This window comes from Ambystoma mexicanum, chromosome 11 (assembly GCF_040938575.1).
Source record: "Ambystoma mexicanum isolate Mex_15411 chromosome 11, UKY_AmexF1_1, whole genome shotgun sequence".
NCBI lineage: Eukaryota > Metazoa > Chordata > Amphibia > Caudata > Ambystomatidae > Ambystoma > Ambystoma mexicanum.
Genome location: NC_090934.1, coordinates 1,172,970,271 through 1,172,994,828, shown reverse-complemented (window position 1 = coordinate 1,172,994,828; position 24,558 = coordinate 1,172,970,271). Strand labels below are relative to the sequence as shown.

Here is a 24,558-nt window from a genome sequence, read left to right as displayed (position 1 = left end):
CTATTTTATCAAACGATGCTGACAGGTCTAAGAGTATAAAAACAGTTGTCCGAGACCCGCCAGCTAGTGTAGTCAGATCGTCAGTGACTGCCACCAGCACCGATTCGGTGCTCCTATTGTGCCGAAAAACCAGAAGGATGATCATCTAATAGGTTTTCCTTTTCCAAAACAAATCGCTAACCTGCAGAGTCACGGTTGCCTGTAGAACCTTAATTAGAAACTTAAGTATGGATATAGGTCAAAAATTGGTATGGCTGTGCGGATCCGGTGCGGTTTTTCTTTATAGCAAAGGTGCGACAAGAGTGTGCTTTAACGATGGAGGAATATTGCCAGTACTTGAGGATTCCTCAACTGCCATGGAGTTCATTCGTCAACTACCATGGAGATCATAGGGGCTAGCTATCCTTCATGATTCTGAGAGGAATAGCATCCAGGGGTGAGGCAGATCGAAGTTTAGAGATAATGTCCAAAACTTGGGTCACATAAACCGACTGAAAGACAAACTGGTTCCAGAAATCATGGGTTGAACTTTTCTACTAAAAGACCAGCCACAGCTTTACAAATACACCCAAGTAAGTAAATCACCCTTATGGTTCAAATAAATTACCTAGGAGAACGGGGATAGGGACATATGGCACCTTGCTGCTGCTTTGCATAAAATCAAAGAGCAGTTTGAGAACATCAAAATGACCACATGTTTTTATGTTTCTGTTTAACAAATATGTCTGCGATAGTCAGTGCTTCATTTGTAAAATAAAAGTGCCTGGGCCAAAGCACTCCTGTGACACTGCGGGTGGGCTGTTCCCCGCCACCCATGGCTGCTTCTCAGTGTCAACATATTTGGGTTTACACTACAGCTTGCTCCTGCTAATTGTGGTTGATGGATGCACTGATATTACCACTTTATAATTAAAGTTTGTCTGATAAAATAAGTGCCGGGGCTCAAAAAATAAGTGCCAGGGCAGAGCCACAAATTAAGCACTGGCTATAGCGATTCAAGCCAAAATCCTTCTGAGCATGTAAAGTACACTGGGCTTGGGACACATTTCATTCATAATAACACTCACCCTACTAGCAACATGCCTGCAAGTCTTGGGGCATATATACTCTTAGTCCACCTTTGCTCTTGGTTGTGCAATTTGGGCTCTCCTGCTTAAGTTGCAACCGTCACTGGATGAATTCAGTCTTATGCAAGCTGGGGAACAGAGGGAGAAGGGTGGGGTGGGAAATTTGGGAGGGGCAATGGTGGTATTCAATGTTTTGAAGGGGTCAGGACACAGTTAACCCTCCTGGTAATTGCGCCTATGGGTGCTAAAAGACATTTGGGGTTGTGGAAAACCCCTTCACTGTGCAAAAGAACTAGATTCTGGATCTACGATCAACAGCCAAACGGGGAACGCACAGAATCCAGAATAGCAGCACACGGTTGAGTATCTGGACCTCATTCTGGAAACCTTTGGTGACTACAATGCCTTTCCCACACTGATCCCCACCCATCACCATCTCCCTTCCAGACTTCAGCCTATCCTGTACTAACTATTAAAATATAACCTACAAATAGGACTACACTAAACATTTCAAATCTCTGAATTAATTATTTGAAATAGGTTCCTCTGAAAATATACTGATTAAAGATTACAATTAGCACTCCTAACATTCGATAATGCAAACAGAGGCCTCTTCTTATATGTGCATGGGATTTATAAAGCACAATCCAAGCTGAGAAGCAACGAGCGCGGACTTAAAAGTAGGATGCAGGACTAGCAGAGGAGATAGGATGGGTGGGGGAGACGGAAGGCGCAGAGGGGGTTTCAGTGTGGCAACAAGTTCCATAGAGCGGGTGTACGGCAAGAAAAGGCCAGCTTCCTGTTTTTTTGCTCTTAACACTAGCGTTTGTATTTCATTCCTGGAATCATGGTGTAACGAAACACCATTTTCTAGGACTTTCATGGTTTGTTTCATGGCAAAAATGCAATAGAACGGGAGCAGAATATTGGCCAGGGGGGAAAAAGATGCATATGAGCAAGCTATAGAAGGCGCAAGCCCGCCAAAATGACAGACTGTGGTGAGGGATTGCAGAGCGAGGCCTTTGCGAGGATAAACTAAAGCAGATAAAGGCTGGGGTTGGTGTCGGAGCATTCTTGCACTCCTCTATGCATGAAGCCCTACTCTATTCATACCTGGTTAAAACGATGCACCTTTCCAGTGAGGCTTACTCTCCTTGACATTAGCACACAAAGCCCTCAAGCAACGTAATCTCAAGTACTTCCAAATGCTAGTTTACTATCATTAGTTGACAGCATGTCACATCTCAGCATCTTTCCCTCTGGGTGGCACTGTCTGCAGACCCACAGGGTGTTGTGAACGACCAGAGAAGACCCTGAATCACCATTTAATATTTCTTTAAACAAATCCGTGTTTACAGAAACCTGGACTATCATTCCCATAATGCACCTGCAAGATATCTGGAAAACCCAGCAGCCTAATTCAGAAACCATTTTGGAATCAGAGTTGCATGCACACTGGCTTCAGAGTTACTGGAAAAGGGCAGACTCATTTCAATGGACTGAAAACATGCAAAACGCGACAGCAATTATTGTGCTGTTGTTTCTATACAAAACCCCTGGAGTTATTCAGCACTGGATTCTCGCCCAAAGTCCATGCTAGGGATTTACATTTGCCACACTTGTGACTGCTTGCATGCAACCGAATCATGGGGGCACTGCTTACAAGCTGCAACAGTCTCAAGCTCCCTATTCGCGCAGGAAATCTGAACCTCGCCATTTGGAAACACTCTGCCTTGCTGATCATTCTGCCTTGTGCTTTACCTGTAACACGTGCCTGCTGCTGCCTTGCTCCAATTCAGACAACCCCTACCTTGCACGCATAGTCCTACTTCCCGTGCCTGCTGCCAGTTTGTCATCTTCTTCCCTTTGTGCTGTGGACCTGCAGCAATTAACCCGTTCATGGCGATTTCCTGCAACTCCCAGCTCCTGCCTATTAAGCTTTGTTCCTACAGCTTTCAGCCTGCCACTTGCACCATTTCCATTCAGTCTCCTTCTCTGCTCCTTATTCTGTTCATCCCTTGCTCTTTCAGGTCTATTAGGTCTCGAGCTTCACCCAGTTTAGACAGTCTCTGTTGACAATGTTTCCCTTAGTTATAGTACTGTGTTCCTTAGCCTTGCCTTACAAAGTTTGTCCATAAGCCAATACCTTGCCCCGTTACCTTGTACCAGTCCTCTGTCTCAGCTACCTTGTGCCAGTAACTTGCCTCAGTTAACTTGTACCTGCGCTGTGATGGTTAACTTGTACCAGTTCTATGCGGCAGTTTTCTGCATTCCTAGTTACAGCTTTCCTGTTTGGAATTAGTTTTCATTTTGGGGCTCTTGGTGTCTGGTGTTTTATGGTGCCTGCACCTGTGCCCCTGTGTATTCCTCTGTACAGAGACTGACTTCAATAACGTAGGAGACAATCCCTGCCCTTTCCTTTGTCTTACCTGCCTTCTATAGTATATTTCATGCAACAGTGTGTTGCTTGGTGTTACTGCAGAAGGCACCCACTGTACCTTGCAGCGGGACACACACAGGTTTGTTTCGTGTAACTACACTCCTTGTTTGTGCTTAGGGTCCAGATACAGAAACCACTCTTGCTGCCCCCTTCCATGGGTTCGCAGGTTTTGGTGCTGATTAAAGTAACTTGCAGAAAGGGACTAAACTTCCCTTATTTCTGCGGGTAGCCTCTAGTTCCACCTGTGTACACCTCCCCAGCAGAGAAGGCCTTGGGTGGTGGGGGGCGAGCCGGGCGACCCCCCAGGCCGCCATTAGCCCACAACACGCCAGCTCGGGGGAGTATTTCAAGGGCTCCCCCGAGCTGGAGTTGTGGGAGAATGCGTGGCAGGAGGCCTTTTACTGTAAAATGTGCCCGCGGCAGCGAGTGCATTTAAATGCGCACCTCCGCCGCGGGCACTTTTCATAAGAAAAGGCACCATTAGCCCCCCACTACACCAGCTCGGGGGAGTCTTTCAAGGGCTCCCCCGAGCCAGCATAGTGGCAGAAGACGTGGCAGGCACCACATTGTCATTGAAAGCACCCGCAGCAGCGGGCTCATTCAATGACAATGGGGTGCTAACGCTCCCTATTTAACCTCCTCGCCGGAGCAAGAAGGTTAAAAAAATAAATTAAAAAAAAATTGCCCATCCCGACCCCGCCCCTTTCACCCAGCCCCCTATTAACCAGGGGCGCGCTGTGGGCGAGGGGGGTTCGCCATTTCGCCCAGGGCGCAGCTGCCCTTAAGGCCGGCCCTGCTCCGCTGTGGGATTACTCGTTTGTCCAGAAACTGTTTCCAATCCCTTCTTGTTCACCATCGCGGTCTGCCTTTTCGTCCTGTTCCATTCTTCTCATTTGCCTGGTATGTTCTTCCTACTCGTTTTTCCTACTGCTGTATGTGCTTGCCTGTCCCTTTATATCAGCAGCCCCAAATCTGCCCAGTGTGCCCTGTGCACCCTATGACTCAGGCCTAGAACAGCAGGGATGCCTGTGTAAACTTAGAAGCAACGCCTTTGCAGATGCTCTGCCGACTGGAAAAAGAAAGCTTTGGAATTCCAATCAAAGCTGTATGCACGCATCGATCTGCTTCAGCACAGAATGCTAATCAATAATATGGGAATAAACAAAGAGGTGGCACACATTCAACGACAAGTTTTATACTTCCATGTCTCCAACATATTTTGGCATTATTTCTAAGAAACTCACCATTAATGAATGGTGCTTATAAATGCGAAGTAATATCACAGAACACGAATACATGACCAAGAGGTGGCACTTATATTAGAGAGTGGAAGATCGATACATCTGTTTACTGCAGTGACGCACACAACTATTTTGAATGATGTTGCTTCTAGTTTGGATTTGGAAAAGTAAGTGTGTGGTGCATCTACATATGTATTGTTATAATTAGGATAGCAGGAAACATGTTATACTGAACCTTGAGGCGTCCCACCCCAATGGGGATTTCAATCCCCTTACTACTATGACCAGAAAGTAAAGGGAACTAGGTAACATTACAGCATTACCATCTACCACTGCTCCCATGGACCACCCAACTTGCTGGTTCCCCTACCAGTTTCAGCAATATATTGCTGTGCAGACTACATAACCTGGTCCTGGGTCCCAAGATTATAGCACCCTCAGGCAACTTGCTCAACTCATTAGGATCAGGGCGATTGCGCCCAGGCTGCTTCTTGCGGTCCATACCAGTTCTCAGCATTGGATCATTCAGCAGGCATACTTGTTCTCAGTCTCCGAGCTCTAGACACCAGCTCAATTCTTCTACTGCGATTCTCTGGGTTATAGCACCCAGCTCACTCCACCCTTCACACAGTATAAACCAGGGATATAGTGCACAACCAGCTCTGCCTATGCTTTTCAGTGGCATAGCCATGTAGGTTGTATTTCCTAGATATAGCAACTGGCTCAGTGTGTCCTTCAGGGGTACAGCTTCCAGATCGCCATGCAGCTCATACAAAGACATCCAGGGATATAGCTCCTTGCTCACTCTGCAGCTCTTACTGTTCCTTCCAGGGAAAACATTTATACATTTACAAAACTAGAAACTTTGGCTTTGCCCAGGTGTTTTATTGTAGAGTTAGTATTAAAATTAATTAACAATGTTTCCACTTCATAATAGCAACGAGATTACCAATCTCCCTTTTTTGCCCTGCATCTTTATTTCCGATTACATTTCTATTGACAAGCGTCTACATACAAGCGCCAGAAACCAGCCATGTCTCATTGGCATACTCATGAATACCTCTAGGTGGGATTGCACCCTTCTGCTTACCTGTAAATGTTACATAGTCACTCGGGATGAATTAGAAGTGGAGTGGAAATGGAGTATGTGAGAATAGACATGGTCACTCAAGTTTTCAAAAATTGTGCAATATATAGACCCCCTGATGCCAAATCTGCAATCTTTGAATTGTCTTTCTATCCTCAGAGGCTTCAACTAGGCTGAGAGGAACATTGAGCTCTGCAGAACCCTGGCAGAAGCAGTCATTCCAGCTGCCCGAGTCCGCCTGCAGAGGTCAGGAGACCTACAAGAACCATCCAGGTTTGATCTACAGGCCGATCACGTGACCCCAGACAAGCTTTATTGACAGACACACGTAGAGGACTCCTGCCTCGGGCGTCCAGTTAATGGCGGAAGGTAGATTTTCCTTCTGCCCCTGTCAGGGGTGTCATTTTGTAGCCTGAAGCTCCCCTTGCGGACCTCGGTGCAACTCCTTGACCGCATCCTGTGATCCTTTGATCAGCTGCTGCTTTCACTTTCAAAAGAGTAGCGACTTCCTGTTAACCGTTTATAGCTCCTTTTTGCTAAAGTACTTCTGGGTTATTAAATTAAAATGTCCTTACAGCGTCCACTCGCCTGGAGCAAAAGGTAGACAGAGCAAAGGGTTCTTGTCATATCTTTTCCTTTTTCATTCTTTTTGTTCCATGTTAGCAAGTGTTTGCCACACAACATGCCTTATACAAAAACATTAAAATTAAACTCCAACAAAACACTGCACCAAAACAACTAACTGCATACATCTGCATTCTTCTCAACTGCCACACTGCACCTGCTCACACTCAAGCACACTCCCCAGATATGCTCATGCTGTTCCTTACAGAAACATGGCTCAAACCCCACCACACACCTGTTATCCCCGACATGCTTCCCCTGTACTCGCTCATCCGCCATGGAGACCGCCCACACCAACAAGGTGGAGACATTGCCATCATATATAGAGCCACTCACACTTAGCAACCCCACACACCCCCAAACACATCCTTTGAAGCACTCATTTGCTCCCCTCCATCACATCCACACCCCACCTTTCTCCACTTAATTGACAATCCCAACTTCCACACTGACTGGACTGACTTCACAACGAAGGAGCACAGCTACCGCTGCATCATCTACCTTCGCGACATCAAGCCTGGTAGTTTCCATCCAGATAGCAACCCCATACTAAAAGGGTAACCTCACTCCACTCACCCTCTAGGACCTCACACAATCAGCTACCCTACACATACTCATCTGGATACACCCTAGACTTTGATGTCAAGCAAAAATCATGTCTGGAAAATCAAATCTGGCCATCTTGGTCCGACCACTTTTCTATCCCCTTCATGCTGCCTTTACTGTACACAACCCCCCCCACCTGCCACATATCCCTATCGCCCCCCCACCAGCAAACCAAATGCATTACAGACAGCCTTTGCATCACCTCCCTCCTCCACGCGCGCACATCCAATTACACCACCACCATCATCATCACATGCAAGAAAATTGCCCTCTCAAATTACAAAAGCCCCGCAACCACCACCATAAACCATGGTTCAAAAGCTCCTTCCTATCCATCAAGCAGGAAGCTAGACGCCTAGAAAGAGCATGGCAAAATAACCCATGGCCGCCTCCAGAACACTCCTCAAACTCTGACGCAACAAATACAAAATAGCCATACACAATGCCAAAATATGCCATTACCTTCAATCCACCACCAATTGTACACAAAATGTTCAACATTGTCAAATCCCTCACCAAACCACCTTCCACACCCACATCCACTTAATTTTTAAACTCCCTTATGGACTACTTTAACTCCAAAATACATCAAGCAAGCACTCCCCTCCGTTCTCCCACTATACGCTTACAAACATTCCAATACATGGGACACCATCCACCCTATCGACAGACACCCTCATCAGCCTCACTACTGAAACAAAATCTGCACACTTGCTGGATGATGCATGCCCACCCCAAGCTGCATCCAATTGCATCACCACCCTCGCTTCCCACTGGCTAAATATCATCCACTCCTGTCTCTCACACGGTATTGTCTCCTCTGCTCTCAAAACTGGACAATCTCATCCCTCCTCAAAAAACATCTCTCGAGCCAACACTCATCGAAAATGACTGCCCCGTCACTATCCGGCGATACCTCGCTAGAATCACAGAACACTCTTCAGTTGGCTTCCCTTCCCCATGTTAGTTCCTTTCCTTTGTCAGGGTTTTCACATTCACAAGTTCACAACTGGTCTTCCTTATTTGGGCGTGGACCGCAGATCCCCCTTGTTCAGGCTCAGATCCCTTTTAAACAATGTTCACAATTGGTCTCCCTCGTTTGGCTCAGACCACGTATCCTCCTCCTTCGGGCTCAAATCCTCTTGATATCAGATTAAAAGACTTTCGAATGTGCAATGGTTTTTTCTTAAACAGTTGCAGGACCACCTCGATTCACCTCACACAATTGTTATCAATCTACTTTCATTTTTCTTCAATTGAGCATATTCACGATGACGGTCCACTCTGTCAACGGTACCGTATCTTTCCTTCTCAAGTTCAAACATTCATCAGCAGTGTAGCTTTAATTGTGTCATCACACGCGTTTAACAAGGTTTGTTCCAGTGCTCGTTATGCAATGTCCTTTATGCTGTGTTATGAGACTTTGTGATTTATTGCCCATTACTGTTCTAATTACATTTATATAAAGAATAAAAAAAAGGCAGCTTAAAGAAATATAGTAGTAATTTGGGGATTCTGGGACTGGCTGACACCTATGTAACATACATTGTTCTGTAGGTCATTGGGATATTACAGTCATCTTGGCATAACCCCACGGACCTAGTGCCTATAAATGGAGAGTGACTTGCAATATCCTAATAATGCACAGTTAGCAGCACTTTATCCAACATACAAATGCACTTCCTAATGCACTGTCCAGTCATCTACTGAATAATTTGTTGTCAAGGATAATCGCGTTTCTTTTGTTTGGATGAAGACGACATGACAATGCAAAAATATAACGAGTTTGCCACAAACATCAAGCTAATTTAAAACGTGGATGTGTCAGTACCTTTGTCGGCAGATTTTTGTAGAGCCTCTTCAATTCTGGAAAGCTCCCGCTGCTTTGATTCCTGTAGCTGTTTCTCCTCTTTATCTGCGTCATATTTAATGCCTTAAGAAAAATAATAAATGACACCATGTCAACATTTGCCTGTGTTGCGCCGAGTGTTTTAATACTAACTTTAACATTCTATACAACAACCTATATGCAAGAGTGGGAAACCTGAAACAGGGATAGACTGTGTCCTATTGCACTGGGGAGATAGGAGTATTGTGTGCCAGCTGCGTGGTGAGTAGTATGTGGTTAACACTGATTATTGTGAACTTTATTGGCCAAGCGCGAGGGGTTTTTTCACCTATATGCAGTGTTTCTTTTCTGGTATTTCATAAACACATTTTCTTGATTGTCACATTACAGATTTGCCATACATTTGCAGAAGAGAAGCTTTAATTCTATTAAAACACAGCCGGTCTTAACATTATTTTTTTTTAAAGGCATCAAGGCATCACATCTACAGAAATACATTTCCCCGAAAACCAGTACTAAATCAGTATTGTACATTTTCCTTAAACTTCAAGTAAACCCGATCCAGAAAAAAAATATCCATAATCTCACTTCCTGTTCTTTGCTGCATCTTCTTGGATCTGAAGCTGCACACAACTTCCAAAATAAAAGAAAGGAACACAACACATGCCGCCATCATAAAGAGGACCAGTCAAACGCAAAGCCCCACTTCGCAAAAGCAAAAAGCGTACGGTATATTGTTGTGTTTACATAAATAAATGTCATTAGGTAAACATAGAATGAACAAACACTAACAAAGCTATTTAGTTCTGAGCATGGAACTTACATATTCTATGTTCTGTTTATGTACCTCATGTAATGTTCCATGAGTATTCTTAGAGTGTTATGATTAGAGTGTTTTACATGTGAAGTTCTTAAAGAGTCAGTTGGGTCCTGCCTTCAGAGGTGGTGCCTGCTGTCGCTGGAGTTAATCTTCAATAAATAAGTTTGGATATATAAACTTGTATGGTGCGTCTAAACTTTACATTGGCGACGAGGATTTATACCAAGGACCGGGCGCCGCTCACGGCCTTCTTGCAGTTGCTGTGTCTTCTCCGCCGCCAGCGACAGCAGGTGAGGCGGATCGACGGCGGAGAAAAGAAGAAGTGAGGCGGACAAACAGCGGTGCCTTTGCCCTGGACAATTGTGGCTTCGTGAGCAGAGGAGAGCCGCTGGGGGAGCCGCGCACGATCGATGTGAGGAGGAGGCCCATTTAAGGCAAGTGACTGGTTCGGGGGGAGAGCCGCGAGGAAGCCGCGTGCATACAGGCAGCACAGCGGGCCTCGCGAGCGCCGCGGGGGAGCCGCGAGGAAGCCGCGTGCATACAGGCAGCACAGCGGGCCTCGCGAGCGCCGAGAGGGAGCCGCGAGGAAGCCGTGTGCAGAGAGGCAGCACAGCGGGCCTCGCGAGCTGTCTCACCGCTCGCAGCTGTGTGCGATAGCCCCGCCCCCACTCGCGAGCCAGAGCACGCGACACCAGCTGATCCTGGCGTGCACATAATATACGCTGTGAAAGAAAAAAGCCCCGGTCTCCATTGTGACAATTTTGCATGGCAACGAAACATTCTCATTCAGAGCCCCGGTCTCCATTGTGACATAACAAAGGAAATAACTTCGTAAAGAAAAGGAAGAAAAGCAAATTCAGAAATATTTACAAGAGTGTAATAATTACAAAACTATAAAAGAAAAGTCTATGCAATGAACAAAGGATACATTTGAATAATTGTGCCAATTAATCAAAGATCTACGACCTCACAGCCCCCACATCACCATGGCAACATCAATTCCTCCACCCATTTCATTTCTGAATGAGCCTGGCCGCCCACTCCTCAGGTGGGATAAGTGGAAGGATACATTTGAAAATTATCTAGTGGCAATGGTCTGTGATAGATTTTCTTCAGCTCGGAAAAAAGCCTTGTTGGTTCACAATTTGGGCACAGAAGGACGCAGAATCTTTGATGGACTGTCTGGAGAAAATATGCCTGAGGCGGGAGAGGATGATGAATATGCAGCAGCTCTAAAAAAACTGAAAGACCACTTTGAGCCCAAGAAAAATGTCAGCTTTGAAAGACACAAATTTTTCCAGCGAGTACAGGAACAGTCAGAGTCGGTGGAATCATATGTAGCCTGTTTAAGGTCATTGAGCTACTCATGTGAATTTGAAAATCTGACTGATTCCCTAATCAGGGACCAGCTATTCAGGTGTACCAACAATGCAAGAATTCAAGAGAAGCTATTAGCCAAGGACATGAAACTGGACGAGGCGCTTGAGTTAGCCAGGAGCATTGAACGGACATCATTATATGTGAAGGAATTAAAAGGGGACAGACTAAACACGACTACTATGTCAGTGTGTACCATAGATCAGAAGAAAAGGTCAAATGTCATCAGCGGAAAGAAAGGAAATTGGACCGTGAGAAATGCTTGTACCAGATGTGGTAATCCCAGACATGGTGCAAACTTTCCGTCGTGCCCTGCAAAGTTCGCCGAGTGCTTTAAGTGCAAGAATAGAGGACATTTTGCTAACGTATGTAAAACTACATCCATAAATTGCATTGAGCCCAGAGTGGAGAATAGAGCCAGCATCGAGGAATCGGTTAGGAGAGATTACAACATTCAAGAGGTGTCAACCAACCAGGAACCAAGTGCCAAGTTTGTATTTGAAATTTCAGCTATTTCAGGCGAGGCCAAAGGACCGGCAGACACTTTTTTTATCGATGGGCGCAGTTTAGTTATGAAAGTGGACACTTGTTCTCCGTGGTCTATAATATCTAAGGACACTCTGATAAAAATATTGAAGAAGGGCGAAGAGGAAATTAAATCCACTGATATCAGAGCCTGTGGATATGGAGAATCTACAATAGAAATCCTGGGGGAATTTTCTGCATCTGTCAGCTACAAAGGAAAAGAATGCCAAGCCAAAATCCTGGTAGCAAATAAGGGAGCCTCTCTTCTGGGATGGGAGGAACAAAAGAACTTGGGTGTGAGAATACAAGCAAATGCAACCCAGCCTATATCCATTGCTGAAGTGGAAGATGACTCCTGGACTAAAGAGTTTCCTGAAGTGTTCTCTGAGAAATTGGGCAAACTCATAAACTTTGAACACCATATCAAATTAAAGAACAATGCACAACCGGTGATACACAAGGTCAGACAGGTACCATTGAAGATGAGAAACAAACTTCGTGTTGAATTGGATGACTTAGTGAAAAAGGGGGTAATTGAGCCCATAACAGCAACGGAATGGCTGTCGCCGGTTGTACTAGTAGCCAAGGCAAATGGAAACCTGAGACTATGTGTGGATTTACGCAGCCTTAATCGGAACATAGTTGTGGAGAGACATCCTCTTCCTAACATATCAGAGACTCTTTCAACCCTGGGGGAACCGAAGGTATTCTCCATTATAGATTTGTCAGCGGCATATCATCAAGTTCCGTTGTCCAAAGAATGCCGGCATCTCACAGCATTCATCACTCCGGAGGGAGTGTTCAAGTACAATCGCATGCCTTTCGGTTTAGCCTCTGCAGCCTCTGTCTTTCAAAGCGTGATGGAGGAGGTGCTGAGGGGGTTAGGAAAAGTAACAGTGTTCCAAGATGACATACTAGTGTTTGCTGAGGATGAAGAGGAACATAATGAAGTATTGAGGGCTGTGTTAACGAGACTTACAGAATCTGGCTTAACTGTGCAAAGGAAAAAATGCAAGATAGCAGTTAGAGAAGTAGATTATTTGGGACATAGAATTTCTGGCGATGGAATTGCTCCAAAAAGTCTCTCATTGATAGCATTAGCAGTGCTCCCCAGCCACGTGATAAAGATCAGTTACGTTCATTCATGGGGCTGGCGGAGTACTATCACAAATTTGTGAATGGTTTTGCCTCCATATCAACTCCATTAAGAGAATTGATGAGAAAGAATGTTAAGTTTGAATGGTCAGGTGAATGCCAGGAAGCCTTCAGGAAAATAAAAGAGTGCATAATACAAGCACCCTCTTTGGGAGGTTTTGTGTCAGGAAGGAGAACTGTGTTATCAGTTGATGCAAGCAACATGGGGTTAGGCGCAGCATTATCTCAATTGGATTCTGGTAGGACAGAACATATAATAGCGTTTGCCTCAAGGCCATTAAAGGGAGCGGAAGGAAACTACTCCGTGATTGAGAGGGAGGCGTTAGCGGTCTCATGGGCTGTAGCACATTTCAAGTTTTATTTATGGGGTCAGACGTTCACGATAAAAACTGATCACAAACCATTAGTTCAACTCCTAGGTAGTGTAGAGTGGGCAAAGGGATCACCCAGAATCTCTAGATGGATGATTGAACTACTAGCTTATGACTTCAAGATGGTGTATATAGCTGGTAGAGACAATGTGGTAGCAGACTGTTTATCTAGACTACCAGTGGAGGGAAAGGATCCTGAGGAAGCACCATTAGAACAGGGTGTGAGTATTGCTGAGGTTGAATACAATGCCATAAGCAAAGACGAGTGGGAGATTGCTGATAATGAGGATTCCGTATTAAATCAAGTCAAGGCGTGGACTAGGGCAGGGTGGCCCCACAAAAACGAGGTAGAAAAACAATTCGAATGCTTCTATTGCATAAAAGATGAGCTAAATTTATCGGAAGATGGCATAAGACTCAGGAAGGGCACCAAGGTGATTCCACCTAGCAATGTTAGAGCCAAGCTGGTAGGTATAGCTCATCAAGGTCATCTAGGGATGGGAGGAACCAAAAGATACATCAGAGAATTTTATTGGTGGCCGGCAGTTGACAGCGAAATAGAGAGGTGTGTAAGGAATTGCAGAGAGTGTGAGAGGAGCGATAAAAGTAAAGTGGTGAGGGAAGCACCTATAAGACCGGTTAGTGTTCCGAGTGAACCCTGGAAAAAGGTGGCTGTGGACCTGATGGGTCCAATACAGAATTTAGGTGAGAACCTTAAATATGTGATTGTGTTAGTAGACTATCACTCAAAGTGGATAGAGTGGAAGGCAAATAGTGAAGCAACCACGGCCCAAATGATAACATTTTTTGAAGAGACATTTTACAGGGAAGGATTTCCCACGGAATTAATTTCAGACAATGGTGTTCAATTTTGTTCCGATAAAATGAAGGAATTTTTCAAAAAGTTTGGCATAAGGCATTACAGAACAGCACTCTATCAACCCAGGGCAAATGGGTTGGTAGAGAGAGCTAACAGGTTTATAAAGGGAGGAGTGCAATTGGCCATGGCGGCAGGTCTGGAATGGCAGAATGTGTTGAGGGAAATGGTTTGGAATTACTGCACGATGCCTCACATTGTCACTAAAGTTTCACCATTTATGTCACTCAAGGGCAGGCAGCCGGCAACAAAACTGTGTCCAGGGTGGCTTGACTTGGCCAAGAGTGTAAATATTGATAGAGATAAGATAGTTACATTGATCAAAGAAGCTCAAAATGCATACAAGGAAAGATTTGATTTAGAAAAGAAACCCAGAAGTGTGGTATGGAAAGAAGGTGAGATGGTGTATGTAAAAAACCCCAGGGTCTCTCCCAAATGTATCGAGAGTAAATTTATTGGGCCTAAGAAAATAGCGGTAGTGAGAGGGAATGTGGTTATAATGGAAGGTGGTGAGTGCTGGTCAATGTCAAAACTAGTTAAATGTAACAACAATGGTCAAGCAATGGAGAATAGAGAAAATAGTGAGGAAGATGATGATGGGAATGTTAATGAGTTGGTGCAGCATCCTGGAGAAATTAAAGGGAGAGGTCAACAGGATATAATGACTGGTACTAGCACAGAAAGAAGGAGAGATAAACCTCTTTGGTTGAGAGATTATGTGCTAGAGTAAACCAAGTTATTGAAAGGGGGAAGGTGTGTTGTGTTTACATAAATAAATGTCATTAGGTAAACATAGAATGAACAAACACTAACAAAGCTATTTAGTTCTGAGCATGGAACTTACATATTCTATGTTCTGTTTATGTACCTCATGTAATGTTCCATGAGTATTCTTAGAGTGTTATGATTAGAGTGTTTTACATGTGAAGTTCTTAAAGAGTCAGTTGGGTCCTGCCTTCATAGGTGGTGCCTGCTGTCGCTGGAGTTAATCTTCAATAAATAAGTTTGGATATATAAACTTGTATGGTGCGTCTAAACTTTACATATATCCCCTTGCCAAACCTTAATTTTACTACACAAGTTACCAGGGGCCACGGTAGACAACCTTGGCTTTATACATCTAGGATACGGGAGGGTGTAAATGACAGTACGCACACAGTACAAGCCATCAAACTAGCATACCAATACTAGAAAGCACAGTGCAAGCAATATTAAAGAAGGCAATACGTACAATCTTCAAAAGGAAACCGATATATGCAGCATGAACCTCAACAATAAAGGGGAAAAATAATCATCCGCATATCACCAGTGGATCGATAAGTGGTCTTTTGGTCTGTTCCTGTTGGGTCTGCTTGCCTGCTCGGTTTCTATTGCATGACTATGGTGCAGCTGACTGTGCACCCAACGTGGGCTCTGTCTTCACATTATGCAGTCTGTCTCCACTTTCCACGCGACTGGGAGGAGCCTGCTGCAACCAGTGGACTGCCAGCATAAAGAACTCAAAACAGCACAGAGTGTGCACGGATCACAAGTGGCTCAATAAAGGGTCTTTTGGTCTTGTGGTTCGAATGGCTGAGAGAGGCTAGCAGAGAGCGGACTGCAGTGTTTACACAACCCACCACCCACAACAAGGTAAGCACTGTGTGGCACGACTGTGTTGACACAGCAACCACAATTCCAGCAATGCCCATTCCAAAGCTGCAGAGCGGGAGACTCCCAATTACTCGAAAGGTTAGGCGGTCATGGAAGAAAGGGATGTGGGGAAGGTGTTCGATGTCTTAGAGGGCAACACAAGGGTCAGTGGGGAACAAATCCACTTAGCTCCAGGGGAGGGCATCTGTTCACAACCTCCACAAAACATCTCCGCTCCCCCACCCCTATTCTCACAAGTTGTTGCGAGACATGTGTCAACTACTGTGATCTGTGACTCCCACCCTGCCCGCTATACAACTTCCTAAGGTGGCAATGAAGCCATCTTTAATCAATCCAACAAACAATGGGACAAGCCACTGTACAACCATCATGGTGGAACTGGACAAATCTAGTCTACACTCCCCTGCGGTTGGATCAAGGTCCACTGTGGAGGTCGGGCGACCCTCGCCTGGACTACCTACAGCAGTGGAGGCTTCCGAACATCCTGGGCTGCAGACTGCCCCCCCCCACCCCGATATCCTTTAATCACTCCAGGATACTGAACGACTCCTTTGAAAGACTGTTAGAAAATGTAGAGGAGGTAACTAACAAAGGCTACAGGTCCTACACTCTGGGGACAAGACCATCTGTTTATTCGAAAGGTCTCCACTCACGTCTGCGCCTACTGAAAATCCTATTCCAAAACCTATCCTTATTCAGCCTATGAACAGGGATTAATTTACGCCCTGCAAAATGGAAACAAGGAGGAACTCTACGGTGCTGCCACAGATCGATTCCTTAGGATGAGCATCGATCTCTGCACTCCACCTTGTGCTAGAATCCATGCTTAGTTTGTACGACAACATTAAGGATATTGGTCAGGACAACACAAGGAAGTTGGGAAAGCTTGACTCCAATATTGTCTTACTATTGGAAGGCTCCAAACTCCCTCATCATGTTCCCTTTCACCAAAAGTTACAAACGGGATGCCTCATTCCCGAGTGTGTATGTATTGACGAGGATGTTTGAGAAGTATCAGAACCACATGTTTTGGAAAAATTACCTTCCTCCCGCCTCGAACAAAGTGCCACCCCGGATACCCCGACGGTGCTTGTGGACTTCCAACAACGGGAGGATGCTCTATCACAGGTTGAAGGAGACGGCCAAGAGGTGGACGCAGAGGCGGAGCAGCAGGTTACTGACAATCTGCCACCCCAAAAGTCCAATGAGGGCCTCCAACAACAAAAGACAAGGAAACAGCATAAAAAAGGAGCAACAGAGGAAAAAGTGCAAAACCTTCCGGGCTCCACCCTGAACAAGCGGAAAAAGGTTCAAAAATTCATAAGGACATTGTCGGAAAAGGATACAGTCAATGATTTGGTGTTAGGCAGAAACCTGTGCAGTTCCCTTAGGGACCACTGCAAAAGATTTAAGACTTCAGGTGTTTGACAGTAAACGCACTTGGTAGCAGTCTGTACCACACAGATTCACTTGGTAGCTGTGGCTGAGCAGTCAGACTTCCCTCAGGAAGAGTTAGGCAGTATGCAGAGTATACACAATAGGTACAGAGACACAGTAGCACAAACAAACACTGACCAGAGCTTTGGTGTAAAAGTATATAATTATTTATTTAAAACACACTTGTAATTTACACTAGCAAAAACGAGGTATGTAAATTCAGCACACAGTCACTATCATATATATATATACCACCCTATTCACTTATTAGACAAGTCTTAGTGAGAAACACCACTTATTTTCAGACAGAGGTGAGCGCTTAACATAAGATGCCACTCTAATAAGTTGTAAAGAAAGGGAGGAAAAAGGCAGAGTTAAGGAAGCACACAAGTTTCAATACTTTTTCAAAGAACCACAGTAAGGCAGGATAGGCAGAGTTCTACTGGAGAGCAAGGAAGTCAATTGCAAGGCCCAGACTTGGAGAGAGCAAGCAGAAGGGTTCCAGGTTCACACAGTGGGGATATGCCCAAAGAGTTTTGTAGATAGTTTGTACAAAAAGGATGAAATTAAAGTCAGGCAAAGTTAGCTAGGTTGTCCCAGGCCAGCCCAGGTTAGAAAGTCGAGGCTTTACTGTCACCCCGAACGATCTGTCGCAAGGGAAGCCAGGCGGGACACAGTACCTTACGTGTGAAGGAAGCTCCAGCGGGGGCAGTTGTTCCTGGCAGGAGGTGCAAGTCAGTGTTTCGTCCAGAGGAAGAAGAGGTCTCGCCGTGGAGGAAAGAGGAAGGTCGTTGCACTGCCAGGGAAGAAACCAGCCGAAGAGTTCTCTGGTTAAAAAGGTACTACCCTTCTCTTCGCGGTAGTGGTAAACCGTGGTATTCCGGTTGCCGGGGTGCTTGGCATGGGCAAGGTGGCCACGAGATGCTCCAGGAAGGTGAAAAGAAGGCAAAACTGGTTATCCCCACCGGTCAAAGGAAGAAGACTCTCCGGACTGGAGATCTTCTCTGTCGTCGGGAAAAGTGGTGAGACGATTCAGCAGGGCTCCACTGGTGGTGTCGTCGTTGCAGGTCGGCTCAGCTTCTCCCTCCTCGGATTCTTAGGTCCTGTGGCAACTTCTGAAGTTCCAGTCCCCAAAGCCCTGCTTTTATGCAGCACACCCCCATTCACTCAGCCTAGCTGTCAATCAAACATGCTAAGTGGTGAGCCGGCCGGCTCACCACTTGGGCCAATCACACAAGCGTGCGACTTGAGTTACCAAGCTAACTCAGTCCAGGGTGCCTAAACCCCCTCCGCACCCCCTGTGTTACCGAGACAGAGTGGCACCACTTTTGGAGGCTTCTGTGGAGAAGCCCGCCAAAAAGTGGAACAAAGGGCTCGACTTGGGTTGGAGTCACAGACGAGAACACAAATGCCATTTTAGAACCGAGTTCTGGCAAAAAATACCAACCGGTGAATTAATATTAAATAAATAAACCGGCGGTATGTTCGAAGCTATAAGAATTAAATAATTAAAGTTGGTAGCCTCGAACAATGGGAAAATCCAATAGAGATATATTCACGGTCGAATATAAAAAGTAGTATCCACTGCCACCAGCCAAAACTCGATCAGGGGGGACGGAGACGTGCCCCCTCGAACAACAGACCCCGGGGCAATTGAATTGCCCCGACCAGTACGTCCACAATATGATGGTTTGTACTGGTTTCTGTTCATAATTTGAGACTAGTAAAGCCAATGGTGACTTTACATGCCCTGGGAGACAGTAGTCAGTCCCAGGGTATGGAGTCTATGTTGGGGGGGTCGCTACGACACCCCTGGGTTACGGCACGGAGGGTGCTGTGTAACCCACATCAAAAACACATGAGGCCCTATGGAGTAAAAGACCCCATAGCCCATAAAACACATGGAAAGATAAAGGAACAGCTCAAATCATGTCTAAGAGTGGGAGTAAAAGAGTCTCACTCTTAGCAGGAGAAAAAAATAAACCCCAAAAATCCAGCAAAGCTGCTGGGGGACTCACTAGGTTTGGGAAATTAGCCTTTACAGAGAATTCTCCCTAACATTTGGCACTTGACTCTCAGATGTCACTTTCATATCTGAGGATTCCAAACCCCAAATACGGAGTCCCAAGAAGAAGACTAACTACTAAACAATGCAGGATGACAACGTTCTTGAGAAACGATTCCATCTAACTAAGCCAATGTGCAAACGAGAAATGTGGTATCAATGGCTCCAACTAACTCGCGGGTTATTCACCAAGATGCACCAGATCCAACTTTGACGGCACTGCAGGCATCGACATCTTGCGTGGTGCCTGCACCTCTACCAGCAGGGCCAGTGTTGTCGTCACCCCCAGGCAGCACGGTTTACCTGACAACTAGGACTGACATTTCAGGGGACTATCATGGGGTGGGACTTTATCTCCCAGGGAAATGTACAACAGTATATGAACAGAACCAAATGTTGAGGGGTTTTCAGGAAATCACCACTACGTGCTTTGCGATTCGACGACATAGTGTGAATGATTTTCCCTAAACGGGGACTTACAGATCTGTATGACACTTTAAATCGAGAAATGCTGAAGGTGGTAGGCTACAACCTTTTTGATGTCCATGATCCAATGGCACTGGCTGATTTTCGGACTCCTAAACCCACCACCCCTAAATTGGACACACACCCCTTGAGTTCTAATACATTGTCTGGTGCGACTGTGGCCATGGAAGACTAGTCTTTGCTGGAAGCCGCTGCCGAAATGTTTCCAAAGGTCTGACAGTCAAATAATGTGCTCTAGGACGGGGAGTGTAAACTCGTGTCTTGGAATGTCTGGATTTACAAACCTAACAAGGATGGGTGGGGAGGCCAATATCCTCTTTCTCCAGGCGACGATGAATATGAACACTTTTGTGCTGCAGGGATTTCACACTTCCTGCAAGAAGGCAATTAGGGGGTGCAGAGGCTGCCCCCTAGGGGGATTGGCCATGGCCATCGACTTGGGGCTGAAATGCTGCCACTATGAGGTAATAACTCCCCTGAAGGGCTTCCGGCAGTGAATATATCATTCAAGGACAGTCCTGAAGACTTTCTTTAGGTAAATGCATACTGGAGTCCTGCAAATTATGCTTTGAAGTCTTTTCTGGAGGGCCTGGATGAGCTGTTGGGTGGTTGGCAAAGGCCAACAGTGGCATGGTCTTCTTGGTGGGGGGGGAGGAGGGATCTCAATGCCCACGGTGCGGATGGTTTTGGGCCACAAGAACAAGACATGTGGTCTTTTAGCCCCCAACTGGCGGCCAGGGAGCAACCTACGATATGGCTAAACTAGCTGTACAAATGGGGCTTGAGAATCGGTCTTCCCACCGAGAAATCAATGGGAACTTTTTTCACTTGGTCCAGGGGTACTAAAACCTTGTGGATCGATCAATCACTTTTTGTCTATTCCTCCTTGCGAACCCCTCATGAGGGGCCCGCCTACAGGTAGTGATCACCAGCCCCTCCTTCTTACACTGCGTTTACGTCTGGAGTTTGCCCAGACCGAGTTAGCGACAGCATTCATCTCGCCAGCCAGGGTTGGCCAGACGGTAAGAAGGGACGCAGTAGATGTCAAGAAATTCTTGAACATTTTCAACCACATGATAATGTCGGAGGGGTTAGGGGGGGGGGGGGTTGAATGGCAGTTTGAATGCCAGTTTCTCAGTGGAATCCTTTAATGTCACACTGCGCTCATGTCTTGCCCGTTTGGCAACCAGGGGCAAATGTAACATTGATAAAAGGCATAGATAACAGTATGATGGTACCATTGCCCTGGCTAAAAATCTTAAAAGGAAGGACTTGTGATCCTTACGATCGGCCTCCCTTCTGCCATCAGAATACGAGGCATCCAAGAGGAAAATTCAAGCCTGCTATAGCATACCACAAATGGCTCTGTTTTCGAGAAGGGCTGCGACATACCAGAACACACATGATTGGCATACTTGCAGAACAATTGTGCTCGCTCCAAGGACGAGCGAGTACTCGTCCCTCAATATGGGCCAGAAGGATTGGGGGGCTTGTCCTTGGGACGAGGAGGATGTACAGTGGGCCATAGGGAGGGCAAAGACATCTGCTTCTCCGGGTTCTGATGGTATCCCGCCAATGCTCTTCAAGCAGGATCCGGAGCTATGGGTGGAACCTTTGCTGACTTTACAAGAGTATCTACCAGGAGGAAGACATTCCCACCACTTGGAAATAATCGATCATTATAATCAACTACAAACAGGGTGACATTTCTGATCCGAAGAACTTCAGACCAATCGCCCTCTTGGATGCTTCCAGCAAAATTTTCACTTCCTTTTTGCTCAGAGACGTCTCCCAACAGATAAAGGATCTAAACCTTATTTCTAAACATTAGGTGAGGTTCCGATCTGGTATGGGGGACTCCCACAATGGCACTACAATTTCCCATCTCTCTGCAGCAGTAACACATGGGTTGGTGGGTCCTGTTTACATGGCCTCCATTGATATGTCAAATGCCTTTGATACTGTAAGTTGGGAGACCCTGGGGAGTAAACTCCTAGAGTGGAAAGTACAGCTTAAAGTGGTTCAGATTCTGGCGTTGCTGCACAGCGACTCATCCTTAAGGGTTAGGCTGACGAGGGAGGGGGCACCCTCTGCACCCGTCCTCACATTTGTGGGGCTTAGACAGGGCTGTGTGGTTGCCCCCACCCTCTTTAACCTTTATGTCTCAGACATTGCCATGCTGTGGGAGTCTGGAATGACAAAACTCGTAAAAATGGGGACAGTAACTTTAAACTGGCTGGGTTTCACACATGAAGTCATCCTTTTTGACAAGACTGATTTTTCACCACAGGAAACTGACCCTACGTCATTGTTATGCTGTCCAAAACACCTAAAAATGTACTGGCAAAAATCTAAGGTTGTAATTTTCTCCACCATAAAACGCCCAAAAGCGTTCATGTGGAATGTGTGAGACCCATCCATGAGATATGTAGGATTCCATCTCTCAAACAACCTATCCAGGGGGACCTGGAATACTCTCTTCAGAGGGCGATTCTCAACTCTCTGAGTACAATGAGGCAAATATATTCACAACTATGCTGCTACTCACTGGTACCCCCGATTAGGTTATATCTTTAGAACGTCGAACATGAAGTTCTTTACAGTCTTTGTATTGTCCGCTTTGATGTGGGGCCTTCGCTTAACACACTACAGAGGTTGATTTGGAAAAGAACTCTGGGCCTGAAGAATTCTGTGCCCAAAGCAGTTGTCAGACACAAGTTGGGACTCACCTCTTTGGCGGCAAGAGCCTTGTGGAGGAAGTTGGCAGAATATGCCAAAATGCTAAACCCTCAGAATAACTCCCTATAAAGATTTCTCTCATTTCTGTGCTGCATCATCCTCTGCATGTACAACGGTCAGAATCAGAGAAATGTAATTGGGGAAGGCCACTATGTCTTTACTTTTGTCAATAATCTTTGGCAACTGACCGATGAGCTCTCAGCCTTTTGGCCAGTAGAGCATGGGCTGTTCCCACCCCTCCCCCATCTTGTAATATTTGTTTGAGAAACCTCAACTGTTTATATATCTTAAGGAGGCCCACAAGCTACTTAACTCTTGTTTTTTGACTGACAGTTCCTCCACAAGGGGCATCCCTCACTTCTTGATCTTTCCACATCTGGACTTTGTCTTTTTATCTCTTTTTTGAAATTACATTCAACAAGGGTTTTCACCAATTTCCCAAAGGCTCCTTCTGCTATTAATTGCCCCCTGAAAGGGGCCTTGGTGGCTTCTCAAATTACACTGAGCTGGGCATCCCCAGTGTCCTTCACTTGAAAGTAAGAAAACGTTACTCACCATGGTGACCAATGTACTCATAGTCCATAGTCCCCTTTCCTCCATACTTGTGGGATATTCCATCCTTCAGGACAGACCGGAGCACTTTTTGGTAGCATCCCAAAAATTGTGCCAGCGTGCATACAGCTCTAGCGCCGCATTGCTGAGCCAGGCCCAGCACATTTCCCTTAAGTCCTTTATTGAATGCCAAAGTCGGTAGACAATTTAGCATTTAAAGGGTACTTTAATATGAAGGAAAGGGGACTATGGATTAGGAGTATGCACGTCACAACACAATGGTGAGTAATTATTACTTACTCCTACATTCAGTCCCCTTTCCTCCATACTTTTGGGAGATTCTCAGGCACTGATGAATAGATAATGGGTAGATGGATTAAACTCCCCTAGTTAAAGAGGTTCCCTAGAACGAATGTCAAGAGAGTAATGTTTACAAAAGGCAGAGGCAGAGGCCCAATTGGCTGCTTTGCCAATGGTTTCCCTGGGCAGGTACTTGTGGAAAGCCATGGAGGCAGCTTGATATGGTATGCTGGGTGAAACTGCACTGGTCACCTGGCCACCCCCTGATCTCGGGCCCAGGTACCCTCCAGCGCCAGTTGCACCCCTGCACTGCCTCCCTGGCAACCCCTGCACTTTTGGGACTGTATTCTGTATCCCTACAGTTCCCTACCAGCACTTGACACTTTATGTCTGCACTTAGCCTGCACTTGCCACCAGCTGGCTGTTCTTTTTTACTTACTGTTTCATTTATTCTATATTTTTTTACTGTCGATTACATGTACTACACTGCACCCTCCCCCATTCCCCCCACACTTTTCCCCTTCCCCTTTACGATCTCAATGTCACCTGGCCTAGTAAGATTGTTGTCTCCGTCTTCCCTCTGTTCCCCCTCCCTTGTCTCGTCACACCCTGAAACACTTGTGTATAGGCGCATTATAAATGCCATATCATAACATATCATATCATATGCTTAAATGCCCTTGGGAGCTGGCAGGCCTTGTACTTTGTGTGTTTCCATGATACAGGAAACTATCCATTGGGAAATTGTAGCCTTAGAGGCCCTTGTTCCTTTTTGGCAATCCCGAACATTCCAAAAAGATGGGAAGACGTCCTAAAGTTCTTTGTCCTATCCAAATAGAACTTCTGAGCACTTCTCAGGTGTAGGCTGTATAAGACCCGTTTCGCATCTGACGAAGGGGGTGGAAAAAAGACAGGCAAGGTAATGTCTTGATTAATGTGGAACCCCAAAAGGATCTTACGAAGGAAGGATGTGTACTTTATCTTTGTGGAAAGAGAAAGGGTCCTTCAATGCACAGAGCTTGTAGTCAGCCAATTCCTGATGAAGTGATGGCAACAAAAAGGCCACCTTCCAGGTGAGGAATTTAAGGTCCATATTCACCATAGGTTCGAACAGCTTATTGCAAAGCGAGTCGAGTACCATGTTGAGGTCCCATTTTGCCCGAGAAGGCTTGACCGGAGAAAAAAGATGCAGCAGGCTCTCGAAATATCATTTATCACTGGATTTGTGAGGGTGAATTAAGAAGAATCAGTGTTCAGGTACGCGCCAGTAGCCAACAGGGAGCCAGT

General features: G+C 45.7%; 1 protein-coding gene across 4 annotated transcripts in view; it reads right to left on the bottom strand.

Moving 5' to 3' along the window:
- VPS13C (vacuolar protein sorting 13 homolog C) overlaps positions 1–24,558 on the bottom strand; it is a 5,236,720-nt gene that overhangs the window by 4,930,318 nt on the left and 281,844 nt on the right. For all 4 annotated transcript variants that reach the window (XM_069624493.1, XM_069624490.1, XM_069624491.1 and 1 more), the window contains exon 5: positions 8,897–8,998. In XM_069624493.1, coding sequence (XP_069480594.1) covers positions 8,897–8,998 — 102 coding nt within the window. The remainder of the gene's footprint in view (positions 1–8,896; positions 8,999–24,558) is intronic.